Source organism: Nerophis ophidion, linkage group LG04 (assembly GCF_033978795.1).
Source record: "Nerophis ophidion isolate RoL-2023_Sa linkage group LG04, RoL_Noph_v1.0, whole genome shotgun sequence".
NCBI classification, from domain to species: domain Eukaryota; kingdom Metazoa; phylum Chordata; class Actinopteri; order Syngnathiformes; family Syngnathidae; genus Nerophis; species Nerophis ophidion.
In genome coordinates, this window is record NC_084614.1 from 14,453,938 (window position 1) to 14,472,141 (window position 18,204).

The window sequence follows — 18,204 nt, forward strand, 5'->3', positions numbered from 1 at the left end:
TGGCCGGGGGTGCAACTTATACTCAACAGCGACTTATGTGGGAAATTATTGACACATTACCGTAAAATATCAAATAATATTATTTAGCTCATTCACATAAGAGACTAGACCAGGGGTAGGGAACCTATGGCTCTAGAGCCAGATGTGGCTCTTTTGATGACTACATATGGCTCTCAGATAATTTATATAGCGCTTTTCTCTAGTGACTCAAAGCGCTTTACAAAGTTTCACCCAATATCTAAGTTACATTTAAACCAGTGTGGGTGGCACTGGGGGCAGGTGTGTAAAGTGTCTTGCCCAAGTACACAACGGCAGTGACTAGGATGGCGGAAGCGGGAATCGAACCTGGAACCCTCAGGTTGCTAGCACGGCCACTCTACCAACCGAGCTATGCCGAGTAACCGTGTAATACTCTTCCATATCAGTAGGTGGCAGTCAGTAGCTAATTACTTTGTAGATGTGGGAAACAGCGGGAGACAGAGTGCAGGTAAAAAGGTGTCTAATGCTTAAACCAGGGGTAGGGAACCTATGGCTCTATAGCTAAATGACTGCATCTGACTCTCAGATAAATCTTAGCTGATATTGCTTAACATTATAAGTAATGAATAATTTCGCTGGTAATCAGTTTCAAAAATAACGTTCAAATTATTAAACATTCTCATGCATTTTAATCCAACCATCCGTTTTCTACCGCACCTGTTCAAGATGTCGCATTAATGGTAAGAAGTATTATATGTATTATTGTTTAAGTTTTATAATAACAATGTTGTTAAAAAGAATAAGAGACTTATTATACTCTACAAATGTTGGTCATACTTAAAAATGCACAAATTTAGTTGTATTCAGTCTTGAAAAATGTTATATGGCTCTTACGGAAATACATTTAAAAATATTTGGCTTTCATGGCTCTCAGCCAAAAAGGTTCCCGACCCCTGGACTAGACGTATAAGATTTCATGGGATTTATGGATTAGGAGTGACAGATTGTTTGGTAAACTTATAGCATGTTCTAATATGTTATAGTTATTTGAATGACTCTTACCTACCAGGCACCTTCTCAGTTGGTTATTTATGCCTCATATAATGTGCACTTATTCAGCCTGTTGTTCACTTTTCTTTACTTTAAATTGCCTTTCAAATGTCTATTCTTGGTGATGGGTTTTATCAAATAAATTTTCCCAAAAAATGCGACTTATACTCCAGTGCGACTTATATATCTTTTTTCCCTTCTTTATTATGCATTTCCGGCAGGTGCGACTTATACTCCGGAGCGACTTATACTTTGAAAAATACGGTACTTAAATATTTACATAGTGTGGCGGGCATAAGGTGTCGTGCGACCCCTAGAGGGCTGTGAAAAACATTTGTGATTGCTTTGAGTAGTCGATAGAAAAGCGCTATATAAATCTAATCCATTGTTATTATTATCATGTTTGTCAGCTGAGGTCTGCAGTTGCAATACAATTTTCCACCACTTGTAGCAGTAATGACAATATCAAACAGAAGAAATCTGGAGCTGAAGTTAAACAAAAGTTTTATAAGCGCAAAAATGATGACTAAACAGTTAAGCTGTATTTTCATTTGCACTTCAATTTTATTGACAGTTTATTTAAGAAGCATATATATTATTTATATTCATTGGAATGTATTTGTTTTAGCACTTTGGTAATTGTATTCACTTAAATTGTTCAGCAGTTTATTTTGCAGTATATTTAATTAGTATTTATTTTTGTAATCTTTCCATATCTTTTAACAATGTTTATCCTGTTAAACTGTATGTAGGTCAGCTATAAGCATTGCAATGTTCTTAATGCAATGTAAGTAGGTTAGATATAAGCAAAATACTACTAATAAAAAAAACATTAAAAAAGTTGAAATGTTGACACGAATAAAACAAAGCTGCTATGCAGGATTTTTTTTTTTTCTTTAAAACTGCCATTGCTAGAAAAGTTAAGTATTTATGAATTATTGAGCTATTCTCCACTCCAATTACTTCAAATATTCCACTTTGGAGGGGAAATATTGCATATTTTGTGTTTTTTGACATAAAACTTTTTTTTCTTCCTTTCAAAAAAGGCATAAAACAAAAAAATAAAGATAAACTTGTAGCAAAACATAGATCTGAAGGTTGTCTAGAGTTTTAGGCGTTGATTTAACCAAATTAACTTATTAATTACTTATAAAACGAGGATAGGATTTTTTTTTCTAGGGGACAGGAAGTGATGTCAGGGTAGTGTGTGTGTGTGTGTGTGTGTGTGTGTGTGTGTGTGTGTGTGTGTGATGATTGCACCTGCTACCAAGGTTTACTTCTATAGATTTTAACTGGGTTCCTGGGTAACAAGTTGTAGGAGGACGGGTTTAAAGGACACACAGCACAGGAAGTGAGTCTCGATAGTGTGTGTAATGATTGTGCCAATGCTGCCGTTTATTTGACGCATTTAGATTTTGAGTTCCTCACTAACAGATTGTAGGGAGAATAATTTAGAGGAGACACGGTACAGAAAGCGAGTCGGGTTCGTACCTGCTGCCAATGTTTATTTTATGCGAATAGATTTTGATGCAGGTTGTCTGGGGAAGGGTTTAAAGAAGACACAATACAGGAAGTGAGTTGGGGTAGTGTATGTGTGTGTGTAATGATTGTACCTACTGCTTAAGTTTATCTTACACGTATACATTTTAACTGGGTTCCTAGTTAACATGGGTTGCAGGGGGAGAGGTTTAAAGAAGACACAGTACAGAAAGTGAGTCGTATTGTGTGTGTAATGATTGTACCTACTGCTAAAGTTTACCTTACACACAGATTTTAACTGGCTTTGTAGTTAACACAGGTTGCGGGGGGAAGAGTTTAAAGGAGACACATATTTCAGGAAGTGAAGATAGTGTGTGTAATGATTGTACCTGCTGCCAAAGTTTATTTTACGTGAAGACTTTGATGCAGGTTGTTGGGGGAAGGGTTTAAAGGAGACACATTACAGGAAGTGAAGATAGTGTGTGTAATGATTGTACCTGCTGCCAAAGTTTATTTTACGTGAATAGACTTTGATACAGGTTGTTGGGGAAAGGGTTTCAAGGAGACACATTACAGGAAGTGAAGATAGTGTGTGTAATGATTGTACCTGCTGCCAAAGTATATTTTACGTGAATATACTTTGATACAGGGTGTTGGGGGAAGGGTTTAAAAGGAGACACAGTAAAGGAAGTTAGTCGTGTGTGTAACGATTGTACCTGCTGCTAAAGTTTATCTTAAACATGTCAGTTTTAACTTTGTTCCTAGTTAACACAGGTTGCAGGGGGAAGGGTTTAAAGAAGACACAGTACAGGTAGTGAATAGGGGTGGTGTGTGTTTGTGTGTAATGATTGTACCTGCTGCTAAAGTTGATTTCATGCATGTAGATTTAAACTGTTCTCCTGGTTAACACAGGTTGCAGGGGGAAGGGGTTAAAAGAGACACATAACAGGAAGTGAATTGGGATTGTATGCGTAATGATTGGACCAGCTAGTTTATTTTACGCATGTTAAATTTCACTGGGTTCCTAGGTAACATAGGTTGCAGGGGGAAGGATTTAAAGAAGACAGTACAGGAAATGAGTCGGGCTAGTGTGTGTAATGATTGTATCTACTGCTTAAGTTGATTTTACGCATGCACATTTTAACAGTTACACAGGTTTCAGGAGAAGGGTTTAAAAGGGAGACAGTACAGGATGTGAGTTGTTGTGAGTGTAATGATTGTAACTACTGCTACAATTTATCTTACACTTCGATTTTAACTGGGTTCCTTGTTAACATAGGTTGCAAGGGGAAGGGTTTAAAGGAGACACAGTACAGGAAATGAGTCGAGCTAGTGTGTGTAATGATTGTACCTACTGCTTAAGTTGATTTTATGCATGCACATTTTAACTGGGTTCCCAGTTACCCAGGTTGTAGGGGATAGGTTTAAAAGGGAGACAGTACAGGATGTGAGTCGGTCGGGGGGTGCGTGTGTGTAAGGATTGTACCTACTTCTAAAGTTTATCTTAATAGATTTTAACTGGGTTCCTCGTTAACACATGTTGCAGGGGGAAGGGTTTAAAGAAGACACAGTACAGGAAGTGAGTCGTGTGTGTGATTGCACCTGCTTGTAGATTTTAACTGTGTTCCTAGTTAACACAGGTTGCAGGGGGAAGGGTTTTAAGGAGACACAGTACAGGGTGTGTGTGATTATTGTACCTGCTTGTAGATTTTAACTTTGTTCCTAGTTAACACAGGTTGCAGGGGGAAGGGTTTAAAGGAGACACAGTACAGGAAGTGGGTCGGGGTAGTGTGTGTGTAATGACTATACCTGCTGCTAAAGTTTATTTTACGCATGTAAATTTTAACTGGGTTCCTAGGTAACACAAGTTGCAGGGGAAGAGGTTAAAGGAGACACATTATAGGAAGTGAATTGGGATAGTGTGTGTGTAATTATACCTGCTGCTAAAGTTTATTTTACGCATGTAAATTTTAACTGGGTTCCTAGGTAACACAAGTTGCAGGGGAAAAGGTTAAAGGAGACACATTACAGGAAGTGAATTGGGATAGTGTGTGTAATGTAATGATTGTACCTGCTGTCAAAAGTTTATTTTACGCAAATAGATTTTGATGCAGGTTGTCGGGGAAGGGTTTAAAGGAGACACAGTGCAGGAAGTGAGTCGGGGTAGTGTGTGTAACGATTGTGCCTGTTGCTAAAGTTTATCTTAAAGAAATCGGTTTTAACTTGGTCCCTAATTAACACAGGTTGCGGGGGGAAGGGTTTGAAGGAGACACAGTACAGGAAGTGAGTCGAGGTAGTGTTTGTGTAATGATTATACCTAAGGCTAAAGTTTATTTTATGCATGTAAACTTTAACTGGGTTCCTCGGTAACACAAGTTGCAGAGGTTAAAGGAGACACATTACAGGAAGTGAATTGGGATAGTGTGCATAATGATTGTATTAGCTAGTTTATTTTACGCATGTTACATTACGCAGGGTTCCTAGGTAACATCTTTTGCAGGGGGGAGGGTTTAAAGGAGACACAGTACAAGTACTGAGTCGTGGTAGTGTGTGTGTGTAATGATGTACCTGCTGCTAAAGATTATTTTACGCATGTAAATTTTAACTGGGTTCCTTGGTAACACATGTTGCAGGGGGAAGGGTTTAAAGGAGACACAATAAAAGGAAATTAGTCTGGTTAGTGTGCGCAATGATTGTACCTGCTGCTAAACTTTATTTTACCCATGTACATTTTAACTGGGTTCCTAGGTTAACACAGGTTGCAGGGGGAAGGGTTTAAAGGAGGCAATACAGAATGTGTTGGGCTAGTGCATATAATGATTTACCTGCTGTTAAAGTTTCTTAGACGCATGTAGATTTTAACTGGGTTCCTGGTTAACACAATTGGCAGGGGGAAGGGTTTAAAGGAGACAGTACAGGAAGTGAGTCGGGGTAGTGTGTGTGTAATGATGTACCTGCTGCTAGAGGTAATTATAAGCATGTATATTTTAACTGGTTCCTAGGTAATACAAGTTGCAGGGGGGAGGGTTTAAAGGAGACACAATACAGGATGAGTTGGGTTAGTGCATGTAATGATGTACCTGCTGCTAAAGTTTATTACAAGCATGTAGATTTTAACTGAGTTCCTGGTTAATGCAGGTTGCAGGGGGAAGGGCTTAAACGGGACACCATGCGGGATGAGTTGGGCTAGTGCATGTAATGATGTACCTGCTGCTAAAGTTTATTATATATAGTTTAACTGAGTTCCTGGTTAATGCAGGTTGTAGGGGGAAGGGCTTTAAGGGGACACAGTGCGGGAAGTGAATCAGGCTCATGCAGTGGTTCTCAATTAATTTATGTCCCCATCTTTTTTGTTTTGTTTATGCTCTAAGTGGTCTTATACCGCCTATCCTGTCTTGTGTTGGAGCAAAAGACACGAACTAGCAGATAAAAGGGATTAAATCTGACTTGACTTTAGTGCTTCTCAAATGGGGAGGGGGGCCAACTGGGGGGTTGTAGTAGGGCTGGGCGATATATACGATATACCGCGGGTTTGTCTCTGTGCGATTTAGAAAAGGACTATCGTAATATTCGAGTATACATTCTCACGCAGTTGCTTTTAGCTGCGGGCGTACACTTCAGGCTCTTCTCACTCTTTCCTGTCTTTCCTTCTCACAGACAAGCAGGCGCACATTCTTACATACGTCACATACTGTCACGTCATACGTCACAAACGTGTCCGCCCTCGCAGGGCAGAGAGGTAGCATACTGGGCTACATTAGCTGCTTACATAGCCGTACGAGAGAAAGAAGGAGCGAATCTGGTAACAAATGACGGAAGACTTAATTCCCAACAAAAACAGCAGGGTTTCCATCGTCTGGCGGTGGTTCGGCTTCATGTGGGAATATGTCAAACAGACAACCATAATTTGTCAAGTGTGGGGGGCGTTATAAAAAGTAGCATAACTGCTAATATGTAGCATCATTTGAAAAGTCACTCGCTAGAGAATGAAGAGAATTTCATAACCTCAGTAACATACCACATAGTGATGGACGAATGTTATTTGATTTCCTATTATGCAGCTCATTTTTATTTGACACTTAAAATGTCTCTGACAATCTTGCACTTTCTGTTTTGGAAATGACTTGAATGTTTGTGCCACCGCTTAATACCTTTAATAAATACACTTTTGGTCAATTGACTGTTGTGATTTCCCTCTCTGCTTGAAAGTTTAAAAGTAGCATATATGAATGGAGTATAAAGAAGAATGTTTTAATGTAGGCACATAGAATCATCAAACTGCTGTGATTACTGTATTTCCTTGAATTTCCGCCGGGGCGCTAATTAATTTAAAACCTCTTCTCACTCCTGCGCTTACCAAAGGCATGCGGTAAAAGTAAGCATACGCTAATTATTTTAAAACCTCTTCTCACTCCGGCACTTACCAATAATGCACTAAAATTTTGAGTGTGATGTAAGCTTGGACCTTAAATCCTATTGAATACTTCTTAATCTTCTTCCCTTTATGCGATTTTCAAATTACTGGTATTGAAATCAGCCTCCTCCATTTGGAGTTTAGTTTAAGTTTATTTCGAACACGCAAGCATACAACATGATGGATCACAATGTCCAATTTCTTTTTTCAACATGTTCGAAAAGGAGTAAAAAGAAGCAGAGCTCATTAAATCCTACCCCTTTTCTTTCACATAACAGTTGCTAAATTTTCTGTTCACTTCCTGTTCTCAATGTAATCACAATATAATCCATAATTAATCACAATAAAAATAAATAAATAATTGGTGAAGTAAATTTTATTCCGTACGATGAAATAAGATTATTTTGAGAATGAAAGAATGAATGGGTGAATAAATTCAGAATGTTTATCTTGGTTCTTTTTTTTTGTACTTTGTAAACACTTCCAGTTTGAATAGTTTCTTGAAGTGGATCATATTAGTACATTGTTTGATTGCTTTGCTTAATCCATTCCATAATTTAATTCCACATACTGATATACTGAAGGTCTTAAGTGTTGTACGTGCGTACAAATGTTTTAAATTACATGTTTGTCTAAGATTATATTTCTCCTCTTTTGTTGAAAAGAATTGTTGGATATTCTTGGGTAGCAGGTTATAGTTTGCTTTGTGTATAATTTTAGCTGTTTGCAATTTCACTATGTCGTGGATTTTCAGTATCTTTGATTCAATAAATAAAGGGTTTGTATGTTCTATATCCATTACGTATTATTCTAACTGATTTATTTTGTAACACAGTGAATGAAGTGCCATCCATCCATCCATCATCTTCCGCTTATCCGAGGTCGGGTCGCGGGGGCAGCAGCCTAAGCAGGGAAGCCCAGACTTCCCTATCTCCAGCCACTTCGTCTAGCTCTTCCCGGGGGATCCCGAGGCGTTCCCAGGCCAGCCGGGAGACATAGTCTTTCCAACGTGTCCTGGGTCTTCCCCGTGGCCTCCTACCAGCTGGACGTGTCCTAAACACATCCCTAGGGAGGCGTTCGGGTGGCATCCTGACCAGATGCCCGAACCACCTCATCTGGCTCCTCTCGATGTGGAGGAGCAGCGGCTTTACGTTGAGCTCCTCCCGGATGGCAGAGCTTCTCACCCTATCTCTAAGGGAGAGCCCCGCCACCCGGCGGAGGAAACTCATTTCGGCCGCTTGTACCCGTGATCTTATCCTTTCGGTCATGACCCAAAGCTCATGACCATAGGTGAGGATGGGAACGTAGATCGACCGGTAAATTGAGAGCTTTGCCTTCCGGCTCAGCTCCTTCTTCACCACAACGGATCGATACAACGTCCGCATTACTGAAGACGCCGCACCGATCCGCCTGTCGATCTCACGATCCACTCTTCCCCCACTCGTGAACAAGACTCCTAGGTACTTGAACTCCTCCACTTGGGGCAGGGTCTCCTCCCCAACCCGGAGATGGCACTCCACCCTTTTCCGGGCGAGAACCATGGACTCGAATGAAGTGTACTTTTGTAATTATTTCCCTATATTTCTACACAGTAACTCAGATAAGGTAACACTAGTGAGCAGTATAGAATATAAAGTGATTTTTGGTCTAGAACATATTTGGCTCTATTCATTATTGACGTGTTTCTTGCTACTTTGTTGTATATTTCCAGTTCAATTTATCCTCAATCATTATACCTAAAAATTTGGTTTCATTTACTCTTAATTTCTATTCCGTCCATTTTTTATTTGTGTTTGACTTTCTACTGTTACCAAATAAAATTATTTTAGTTTTACTGAGATTCAATGAGTCTGTTTTTGTCAAACCATTTTTTTAATTAGTTCATTTCTTCCGTTATTATTTGTATTATCTTCTGTGTGTTCTCTCCTGAACAAAAACGCTGTTGTATCATCCGCAAATAATACTAACTTTAAATCTCTTGTAACTTTACAAATGTCATTTATACAGAGCTTGAATAATTTAGGTCCTAGTATTGATCCCTGAGGTACACCACAGGTTATATTTAGCGTTGTAGAAGTGTGTTCGCCTAGCTTCATTTTCATTTTGAAAATGAAGCTAGGCTAAGAAAGCTAAGAAAAGTTCCTAAAGCACTAAGTAGACTAGCACTAAGTAGACTTGCACTAAGTAGACTTGCACTAAGTAGACTAGCACTAAGTAATTCAAGGCATGCGCATACTATATGCCCTGCGGTAATTCAAGGCATGCGCATACTATATGCCCTGCGACAATTCAAGGAAATACGGTATATGCATCAAGTGTTCATTCAAGGCCAAAGCAAAATATCGTAATATATATCGTGTATCGCGACATGGCCTAAAAATATTGTGATATTAAAAAAAGGCAATATCGCCCAGCCCTAGATAGTAGGATATATTGACACAAACGGATAAAAAAAAAAAAAACTTATGATGAGGGGCATTAAAAATGTCCCTTAGGAGGCGTGAGATGGACATAATTGAGGACCACTGCATTAATCACAGGTGTGTTTGCTTGACTCCCAGGCCTGCTGTGACGTCATCACATCGCCAACAGCTTGGTTATTGGGGGGCAACAGGTGTGTTCTCAGGTGTGTTCCCACCCTGCTCGTGTTGGCCACATTTACCTGGTACACGGACGCCTTGGGTAAGTCTAGGCACACGGTGCAGCAGAGCACAGAGTACAGTCTCTCCTCCAGCTTGCCGGACTCCCCCTCGGGCACTTTGCTCCTCTTCTTGGGCGGCTCTGGCGAGTCTGTGTCGCCGGGCCCCTCCGCCTGCGCCTGCCGCCGCGTCCCGACCTCCTCCTGCATGGCCTCGGCCGCCGCCTCCGCCGCCGCCCCCCCGGCCCCGATGTTCAGGCCGGCCGAGGAGGAGGAGGAGGAGCCGGGCGCGACGCCTACGTCCCCGTCGTCCATGGCGGCGGTTCTTCTAGAACTTTCCGGAATATTCGGGGTTAGCTTGGGGGCTAGCTGGCTAGCTAGCCGCCAAGCTAACTGTCACCTGACAGCTAGCTCGGTTAGCAATAACAGGCTAACGGCCTTTATTGTTTATTTATTTCGAATGTTAATAACGTTAACTTTCGGTCGCTTTAGTGGACGCGTTAGGCTGCGTCGGCTTATGTTCAAAAACAAGCAGTTTGGCGGACTTACAAGCTCAGCAGGCTAGCTAGTCGGAACAAAAACAATTCTCAGCTGTTTGCTTCCCGCTCCGTGCCAGGAGTTCGGTTCGGTTCTGCTCGACTCGGCTCGGCTGTCCGTGTCCTGTTTGTGTCCGGTGGCGGATGTTGGTCTCTGTGGCTACGCTATGACCACCATCTTTGTTTTTCTCCCCCCCCCAACCACTCTTTCCTGAGTGCGACCTGCACACGCTCCTTCCTACGACCTAAATGGTTCGTTATTCACAAACGGCGGCTCCGGTTTAACGTGCACCAACGAGTAAGCGCCGCGGCGGACATCGGGAGCTGCGAGCTGACAGCGGAATGTTTTTGTTTTGCCAGATGACTTGGGGGGTATTTAAAGAGTTGGCCCGGGCGCATGCGCAGGGGGCTTGTAAGGTGACCAAAGTGAGTCAGGTGACCCGTTTTTTTAAAGCCGTCCCTCAAAGAAGGCTGCCCTTTGTAGTTGTGCGACGTCTTTGGCGTGGACGCACGAAGCACGTTTGATGACGTCATGGCTGTAATGCGAGCACTTGGTGTTTTTGTGGGAGCATGCACTTTATGTTTGTGTTTGTAGTAACATGTACTTGGTGTGTGTGTGGGATCATGCACTGTTTGAGTTTGTGTGTGTGTGTGTAGGAACATATACGTTGTGTCAGATCATTCACTGTGTCTGTTGGGGTGGGGGGGGGAATTATTCACTCTGTGTGTGTGTGTGTGTGTGTGTGTGTGTGTGTGTGTGTGTGTGTGTGTGTGTAGGAACATACTTTGTGTCAGATCATTCACTGTGTGTGTGGGGGGGGGATCATTCACTGTTTGAGTTTGTTTGTGTGTGTGCAGGAACATATACTTTGTGTCAGATCATTCACTGTGTGTGGAGGGGATCATTCTGTGTGTGTGTGTGTGTGTGTGTGTGTGTGTAGGAACTTAATTTGTGTCAGATCATTCACTGTGTGTGTGTGTGTTTTGGGGTTTGGGATCATTCACTGTTTGAGTTTGTGGGTGTGCGTGTGTGTGTGATCATTCACTGTTTGTCTGTGTGTAGGAACATATACTTTGTGTCAGATCATTCACTGTGTGTGTGTGTGTGTGTGTGTGTGTGTGTGTGTGTGTGTGTGTGTGCTTGTAGAACATGTACTTTTATTTTTGTGTGTGTGTGGGAGCATGCACTGTGTGTGGGGGGGGAGTATGCATGCGTGTGTGTGTAGGAACATATACTTTGTGTCAGATCATTCACTGTGTGTGTGTGTGTGTGTGTGTGTGTGTGTGTGTGTGTGTGTGTAGGAACATACTTTGTGTCAGATCATTCTGTGTGTGTGTGTGTGTGTGTGTGTGTGTGTGTGTGTGTGTGTGTGTGTGTGTGTGTGTAGGAACATGTACTCGTATTTTTATGTGTGTGTGGGAGCATGCACTGTGTGTGTGTGTGGGAGCAAGCACTGTGTGTGTGTGTGGGGGGGGGAAGTATACACACTGTGTGTGTGTGAGCATGCACTGTGTGTGTGGGGGGGGGAGTATGCACACTCTGTGTGTGTGCAGTGTGTGAGCATGCACTGTGTGTGGGGGGAGAACATGTACGCTGTGTGTGTGTGTGTGTGTGTGTGTGTGATTGTGCAGTGTGTGTGAGCATGCACTGTGTGTGTAGGGAGAACATGTGTGTGTGTGTGTGTGAGAGTGAGCATGCACTGTGTGTGTGGGGAAACATGTACGCAGTGTGTGTGGGAAACGTGTGCGCAGTGTGTGTGTGTGAGCATGCACTGTGTGTGTGGGGGAAACATGTACGCAGTGTGTGTGGGAAACATGTACGCAGTGTGTGTGGGAAACATGTACGCAGTGTGTGTGGGGAAACATGTACGCAGTGTGTGTGGGGAAACATGTACGCAGTGTGTGTGGGAAACATGTACGCAGTGTGTGTGGGGAAACATGTACGCATTGTGTGTGGGAAACGTACGCAGTGTGTGTGGGGAAACATGTACGCAGTGTGTGTGGGAAACGTACGCAGTGTGTGTGGGGAAACATGTACGCAGTGTGTGTGGAAAACATGTACGCAGTGTGTGTGGGAAACATGTACGCAGTGTGTGTGGGGAAACATGTAAGCAGTGTGTGTGGGAAACATGTACGCAGTGTGTGTGGGAAACATGTACGCAGTGTGTGTGGGGAAACATGTACGCAGTGTGTGTGGGGAAACATGTACGCAGTGTGTGTGGGAAACATGTACGCAGTGTGTGTGAGCATGCACTGTGTGTGGGGGAAACATGTACGCAGTGTGTGGGGGAAACATGTACGCAGTGTGTGTGGGGAAACATGTACGCAGTGTGTGTGGGAAACATGTACGCAGTGTGTGTGGGAAACATGTACGCAGTGTGTGTGGGGAAACATGTACGCAGTGTGTGTGGGGAAACATGTACGCAATGTGTGTGGGGAAACATGTACGCAGTGTGTGTGGGAAACGTGTACGCATTGTGTGTGGGAAACGTGTGCGCAGTGTGTGTGTGAGCATGCACTTTGTGTGTGTGTTGTCCTGATACCAATATTTTGGTACTGATACCAAAATGTATTTCAGTACTTTTGGATACTTTTCTACATAAAGGCTACCACAAAAAATTGCATTATTGGCTTTATTTGAACAAAAAAATCTTACATCAAACATGTTTCTTATTGCAAGTGTGTCCTTAAATAAAATAGTGAACATTCAAGACAACTTTTCCTTTATTAGTAAGTAAGCAAAGGATCCTAATTTAGCTGCTGACGTATGCAGTAACATATTGTCGTCTATCTACCTATTTTATCAACATTATCAAGGACAAACGGTAGAAAATGAATTGTTAATCTACTTGTTCATTTACTGTTAATATCTGCTTACTTTCTCTTTTAACATGTTCTATCCAGACCTCTGTTAAAATGTGATAATCACTTATTCTTTTGTTTGATACTTTACATTAATTTTGGATGACACCACAAATTTTGGTATCAATCCGATACCAAATAGTTACAGGATCATACATTGGTCATATTTAAAGTCCTCATGTGTCCAGGGACATATTTCCTGACTTTATAAACATAATACAAATAAAACAATAAAAAAAAAGATGTAATGCAAAAAAAATATTGATGTATTCATACTAGTATCGACTAGATACACTCCTATACTTTATATCATTACAGTGGGTGTCAGGTGTAGATCCACTAATGGCGTTTGTTTACATTGTGACGCTGGTGAGCTACGGTGTGTAATGAAGCATGTTTAGCTATTCCTCGTCCTGCAGTGATAATAATAATTGTAAGAAATGTTCTTTATCTGTCGCCATGGAGGTGAGGATTAGTGATTTAGAAGTGGCTTTTTTATTAAATCAACATAAAAAACACGAGATACACTTACAATTAGTGCACCAACCCAAAAAACCTCCCTTTTTCAGGACAAAGGGAAAAAAAATAAAAAATTTGCTCCCCACCGCCGCGCCGCAGGACAAATTATCAAGCGTTGACCGGTCTGCAGCTACAAAAAAGTTGGGCACCACTGTCTTAAAGCACCTCTTCCTGAGGGCGTTTAGTGTAACTTCACCTTTATCGTTAGTTTTTAAGCCAAAATGCATCCCTTCTCCCTTTTCTGTTTACACACTGTCTGCTTGGAAGTACTCAGTGATTGTGCGCTGCCGAACAGGCTTGTCCGCTCGTAAACCAGCAATGTCATGCACTTTGTGTGTGTGTGTGTGTGTGTGTGTGTGTGTGTGTGTGTGCGTGTGTGCGTGTGTGTGTGTGTGTGTGTGTTGGCACATTCCATTTGTGTGTTTGTAGGAGTATTCCCTTTTGTGTAGTGTGTGTGTAGGAGTATTGACTGTGTGTGTTTGTGTTTGTAGGAGTGTCCATGGTTGAAGCAGGACAGTCCTTGAAGGTGAGTGAACAAAAGGCTGCCTTATTGCAAACATGTCAAGAAGAGCCTGAAGGGCCCCTATAGGGAATGTGCTGGGGGTGTGGGGTGGAGCAGGAAGTGTAAAGTGTCAGCTGTGGTTTACTAGGAACATGAGCAACAAACACTATTGGACCAGTTCTTACTTGGACTTGTACTTTCTACTTCGTATTTACCTTCAAAGACCTGCAAGCAATATCTGTTCCTTCCTCGATTTATAACGTTTCAATCTGTGTCCCATTTGTTTGCTACAAATATTTTTGGTAGTAACGTTTTATAACTTATAACCTGCCCCATATTATAGTTTTTATCTAATTGTTTTGTGTCTTGTAACCAGCCCCATATTTTATTATAGTTTTATGACTTATAATCAGCCTCATATTGGTTTTGTTATTAACATTTTATAACTTATAAACAGCCTCATATTATAGTTTTATGCTATTAAAGTTGTCTGACTTATATCCAGTCCTATGTTATAGTTTTGACATTTTGTGACTTATAACCAGCCCCATATTATAGTTTTGATGTTTTAGATTAGATTAGATTAGATAGTACTTTCTTTATTCCGTCAGGAGAGTTCCTTCAGGAACATTACAATTTTCAGCACAATCCCATTCAAGTTTTATGACTTATAACGAGGCCCATATTAAAGTTATTAAAATTGCATTACTTATAACCATTTTATCTTGTTTTGTGACTTGTAATAAGCCCCATATTATAGTTTTTATGTTATTGTTGTATGCCTTATAACCAGCCCCATATTTATTATAGTTTTCATGCTATAGAAGTTTTATGACTTATCAGCCTTATAGTTTTGAGTTGTATGACTTATAACAGCCTCATATTATATTATAGTTTTAACATTTTGTAATTTATAACCAGCCTCATATTAGTTTTTATGCTATTAAAGTTGTATTACAACCAGTCCCATGTTATAGTTTTGTTGATGTTTTATAACTTATACCCAGTCCCATAATATAGTTTTTATCTTATTATTTTGTGACTTGTAACAAGTCCCATATTATAGTTTTTATGTTATTGTTTTATGACTTATAACCAGCCCCATATTATAGTTTTGTTTTATGACTTATAACGAGGCCCATATTAAAGTTATTAAAATTGTATTACTTATAACCATCCCCATATTATAGTTTTTATCTTGTTTTGTGACTTGTAATAAGCCCCATATTTGTAGTTTTTATGTTATTGTTTTATGACTTATAACCAGCCCCATATTTATTATAGTTTTCATGCTATAGAAGTTTTGACTTATCAGCCTTATAGTTTTGAGTTTTATGACTTATAACAGCCTCATATTATATTATAGTTTTAACATTTTGTAATTTATAACCAGCCTCATATTATAGTTTTTATGGTATTAAAGTTGTATGACTTATAACCAGTTCTCTGTTACAGTTTTGTTGACGTTTTATAACTTATGTCCTGTCCCATATTATAGTCTTTATCTTATTGTTTTGTGACTTGTAACGAGCCCCATATTTTGTTATTGTTTTATGACTTATAACCAGCCCCATATTTTATATTTTTATTGTATTGTTTTGACTTATAACAGCCCCCTATTTTGTTCGTTTTTATGCTATTAAAGTTTTATGACTTGTAATCAGCATTATATTATATTATAGTTTTGTTGAATTGTATGACTTATAACAGCCTCATTATATTGTTTTGTTATTAACATTCTATAACTTATAACCAGCCTTATATTATAGTTTTTATGCCATTAAAGTTGTATGACTTATAACCAGCCCCATATTATAGTTTTGTTGATGTTTTATGACTTATAACAAGGCCCATATTCAAGTTATTGAAATTGTATTACTTATAAACATCCCCATATAATACGTTTGTTATCAACATTTTAGGTCTTATAACCAGCCCCATATTATATTGTTTATTAGTTTTATGACTTATAACCAGACCCATATTATAGTTTTGTTATTGTTATATGACTTGTTACCAGCACTATATTGTATTATACTTTTATGTTAACATTTTATGACTTATAACCAGCCCCACATATTATAAATGTAATGTTTTATGACTTATAAAAAGTCCTATATTGTATTATACTTTTGGTGATGTCTGTGGCCCTCAGTGGAAAAGGTTTTGGAACCCCTGCCCTACGCCAAAAGTTTTCCTACATAATTCTATAACCATAACTACATGATTTATAATTACAAAATACATTTACACAATATATTTGATTAATGTCTTACATTTTCTGTACTTATTTCTGTCACCTGCTACTTTGTATTCATAATACTGTGAAAACTGACACATTTTATCATTGTACTGTTTACAAAAACATACATATTGAACAAAAATAAGTGCACATATGATTAGTAATTGATGTGACACAAAAGGAGTAGTATTCAATGGACTCCTTAGAATTGTACTTCAAAATAATGTATGTTCCTAATAAACTTCTTCATACTGTATTTACAACATATATGTAATATACAAATGATAACATATGTATTCAGAGAAGACAGCATTCAATATTTGAGTAAATATTAATGCAAATAAGTTGAAAGTGACCGTCTAATGTGGTAATAATATATTTGAAAATAATTCACTGCTAATTATCTGACAAGAAAAATAACATGTACAGTAAATACAATGTTTGATTCCATATGTTACATTAAAACTTTACAGATCGAGCGGTTATAGTAATCAACGTTTGCATAACAGGAAGTAACCATTTGACATGCAGCTATAATTCAACGCGCCAAACATAGAAATTATCCAAAGGCATAAACACTATCAAACAAAAGCAACAGGAAATGTTGCAAATTAAAAGTGCTTGAATTACATACATGCTTTAAGAGCAGAAAGTTAGCCAGGCTAACAGGAAGTTAGCCATGCTAATGGGAAGTTAGCCAGGCAACGTAGGACGTTAACAGACAGCTTAAGACAATGGCCAGGCTGGCAGAAATTTACTTGGCAGCTTAGAAAGTTGGCCGGGCTAACAGGAAGTTGGCCGGGCTAACAGGAAGTTGGCCGGGCTAACAGGAAGTTGGCCGGGCTAACAGGAAGTTGGCCGGGCTAACAGGAAGTTGGCCGGGCTAACAGGAAGTTGGCCGGGCTAACAGGAAGTTGGCCGGGCTAACAGGAAGTTGGCCGGGCTAACAGGAAGTTGGCCGGGCTAACAGGAAGTTGGCCGGGCTAACAGGAAGTTGGCCGGGCTAACAGGAAGTTGGCCGGGCTAACAGGAAGTTGGCCGGGCTAACAGGAAGTTGGCCGGGCTAACAGGAAGTTGGCCGGGCTAACAGGAAGTTGGCCGGGCTAACAGGAAGTTGGCCGGGCTAACAGGAAGTCGGCCGGGCTAACAGGAAGTCGGCCGGGCTAACAGGAAGTCGGCCGGGCTAACAGGAAGTCGGCCGGGCTAACAGGAAGTCGGCCGGGCTAACAGGAAGTCGGCCGGGCTAACAGGAAGTCGGCCGGGCTAACAGGAAGTCGGCCGGTCTAACAGGAAGTCGGCCGGTCTAACAGGAAGTCGGCCGGGCTAACAGGAAGTCGGCCGGGCTAACAGGAAGTCGGCCGGGCTAACAGTAAGTCGGCCGGGCTAACAGTAAGTCGGCCGGGCTAACAGTAAGTCGGCCGGGCTAACAGTAAGTCGGCCGGGCTAACAGTAAGTCGGCCGGGCTAACAGTAAGTCGGCCGGGCTAGCAGAAAGTTATTTGGCAACTTATGAAGTTAGCCAGGCTGTTTAGGAAGTTAGCCGGGCAGCTTAGGAAGTTAGCCGGGGCTAACAGTAAGTTAGCCTGACTAGCAGAAATTTACTTGGCAACTTATGAAGTTAGCCAGGCTGTTTAGGAAGTTAGTTAGGCTAACAGGAAGTTAGCCAGGCAGCTTAGAAAGTTAGCCAGGCTAGCATTGGTGTCAGACCTGAGTGACTACTATCAAGACATGAGCAGGATCATCAGAAGGAAGTAAAACAAAAGGTATATGTTTGTGAAACACTCATTGTTTGCTGTAAACTCTAACTTGACTCTTTAAAAATCAATATCCCTCAGGTCTGGTGTCCCTGGTAGCCTAGTGACTTACTTCCAGCCTGGCTCGCTTCCCAAGAACTTTCATTTTGTTTCATCAACTCCCATTTCTTTCTAAAGCATTTTTTGCTTTTGCAAAATCTTTCTTTTTCTTTCGCAATGGTTCTTGTTTT

At 40.6% G+C, this 18,204-nt stretch overlaps 1 protein-coding gene and 1 long non-coding RNA gene across 3 annotated transcripts in view; one reads left to right on the forward strand and one right to left on the reverse strand.

Annotated features, from left to right (window-relative positions):
* Positions 1–10,505, reverse strand: part of zftraf1 (zinc finger TRAF-type containing 1) — a 24,302-nt gene extending 13,797 nt beyond the window's left edge. Inside the window, exons 1-2 of one of the 2 annotated variants that reach the window (XM_061897161.1) lie at positions 10,110–10,505; positions 9,585–9,894 (exon numbers count right to left, since the gene is read on the reverse strand). In XM_061897161.1, the coding sequence (XP_061753145.1) occupies positions 9,585–9,875 (291 nt within the window). In that variant the 5' untranslated portion in view covers positions 9,876–9,894; positions 10,110–10,505. Of the gene's footprint in view, positions 1–9,584 lie in introns of both variants that reach the window. The other variant, XM_061897159.1, reaches the window with a different exon arrangement.
* The window catches only part of LOC133550963 (uncharacterized), a 22,070-nt gene continuing 13,316 nt past the window's right edge, over positions 9,451–18,204 (forward strand). The window contains exons 1-2 of the long non-coding RNA XR_009806404.1: positions 9,451–9,548; positions 13,969–14,003. This is a non-coding gene — a long non-coding RNA (uncharacterized LOC133550963). The remainder of the gene's footprint in view (positions 9,549–13,968; positions 14,004–18,204) is intronic.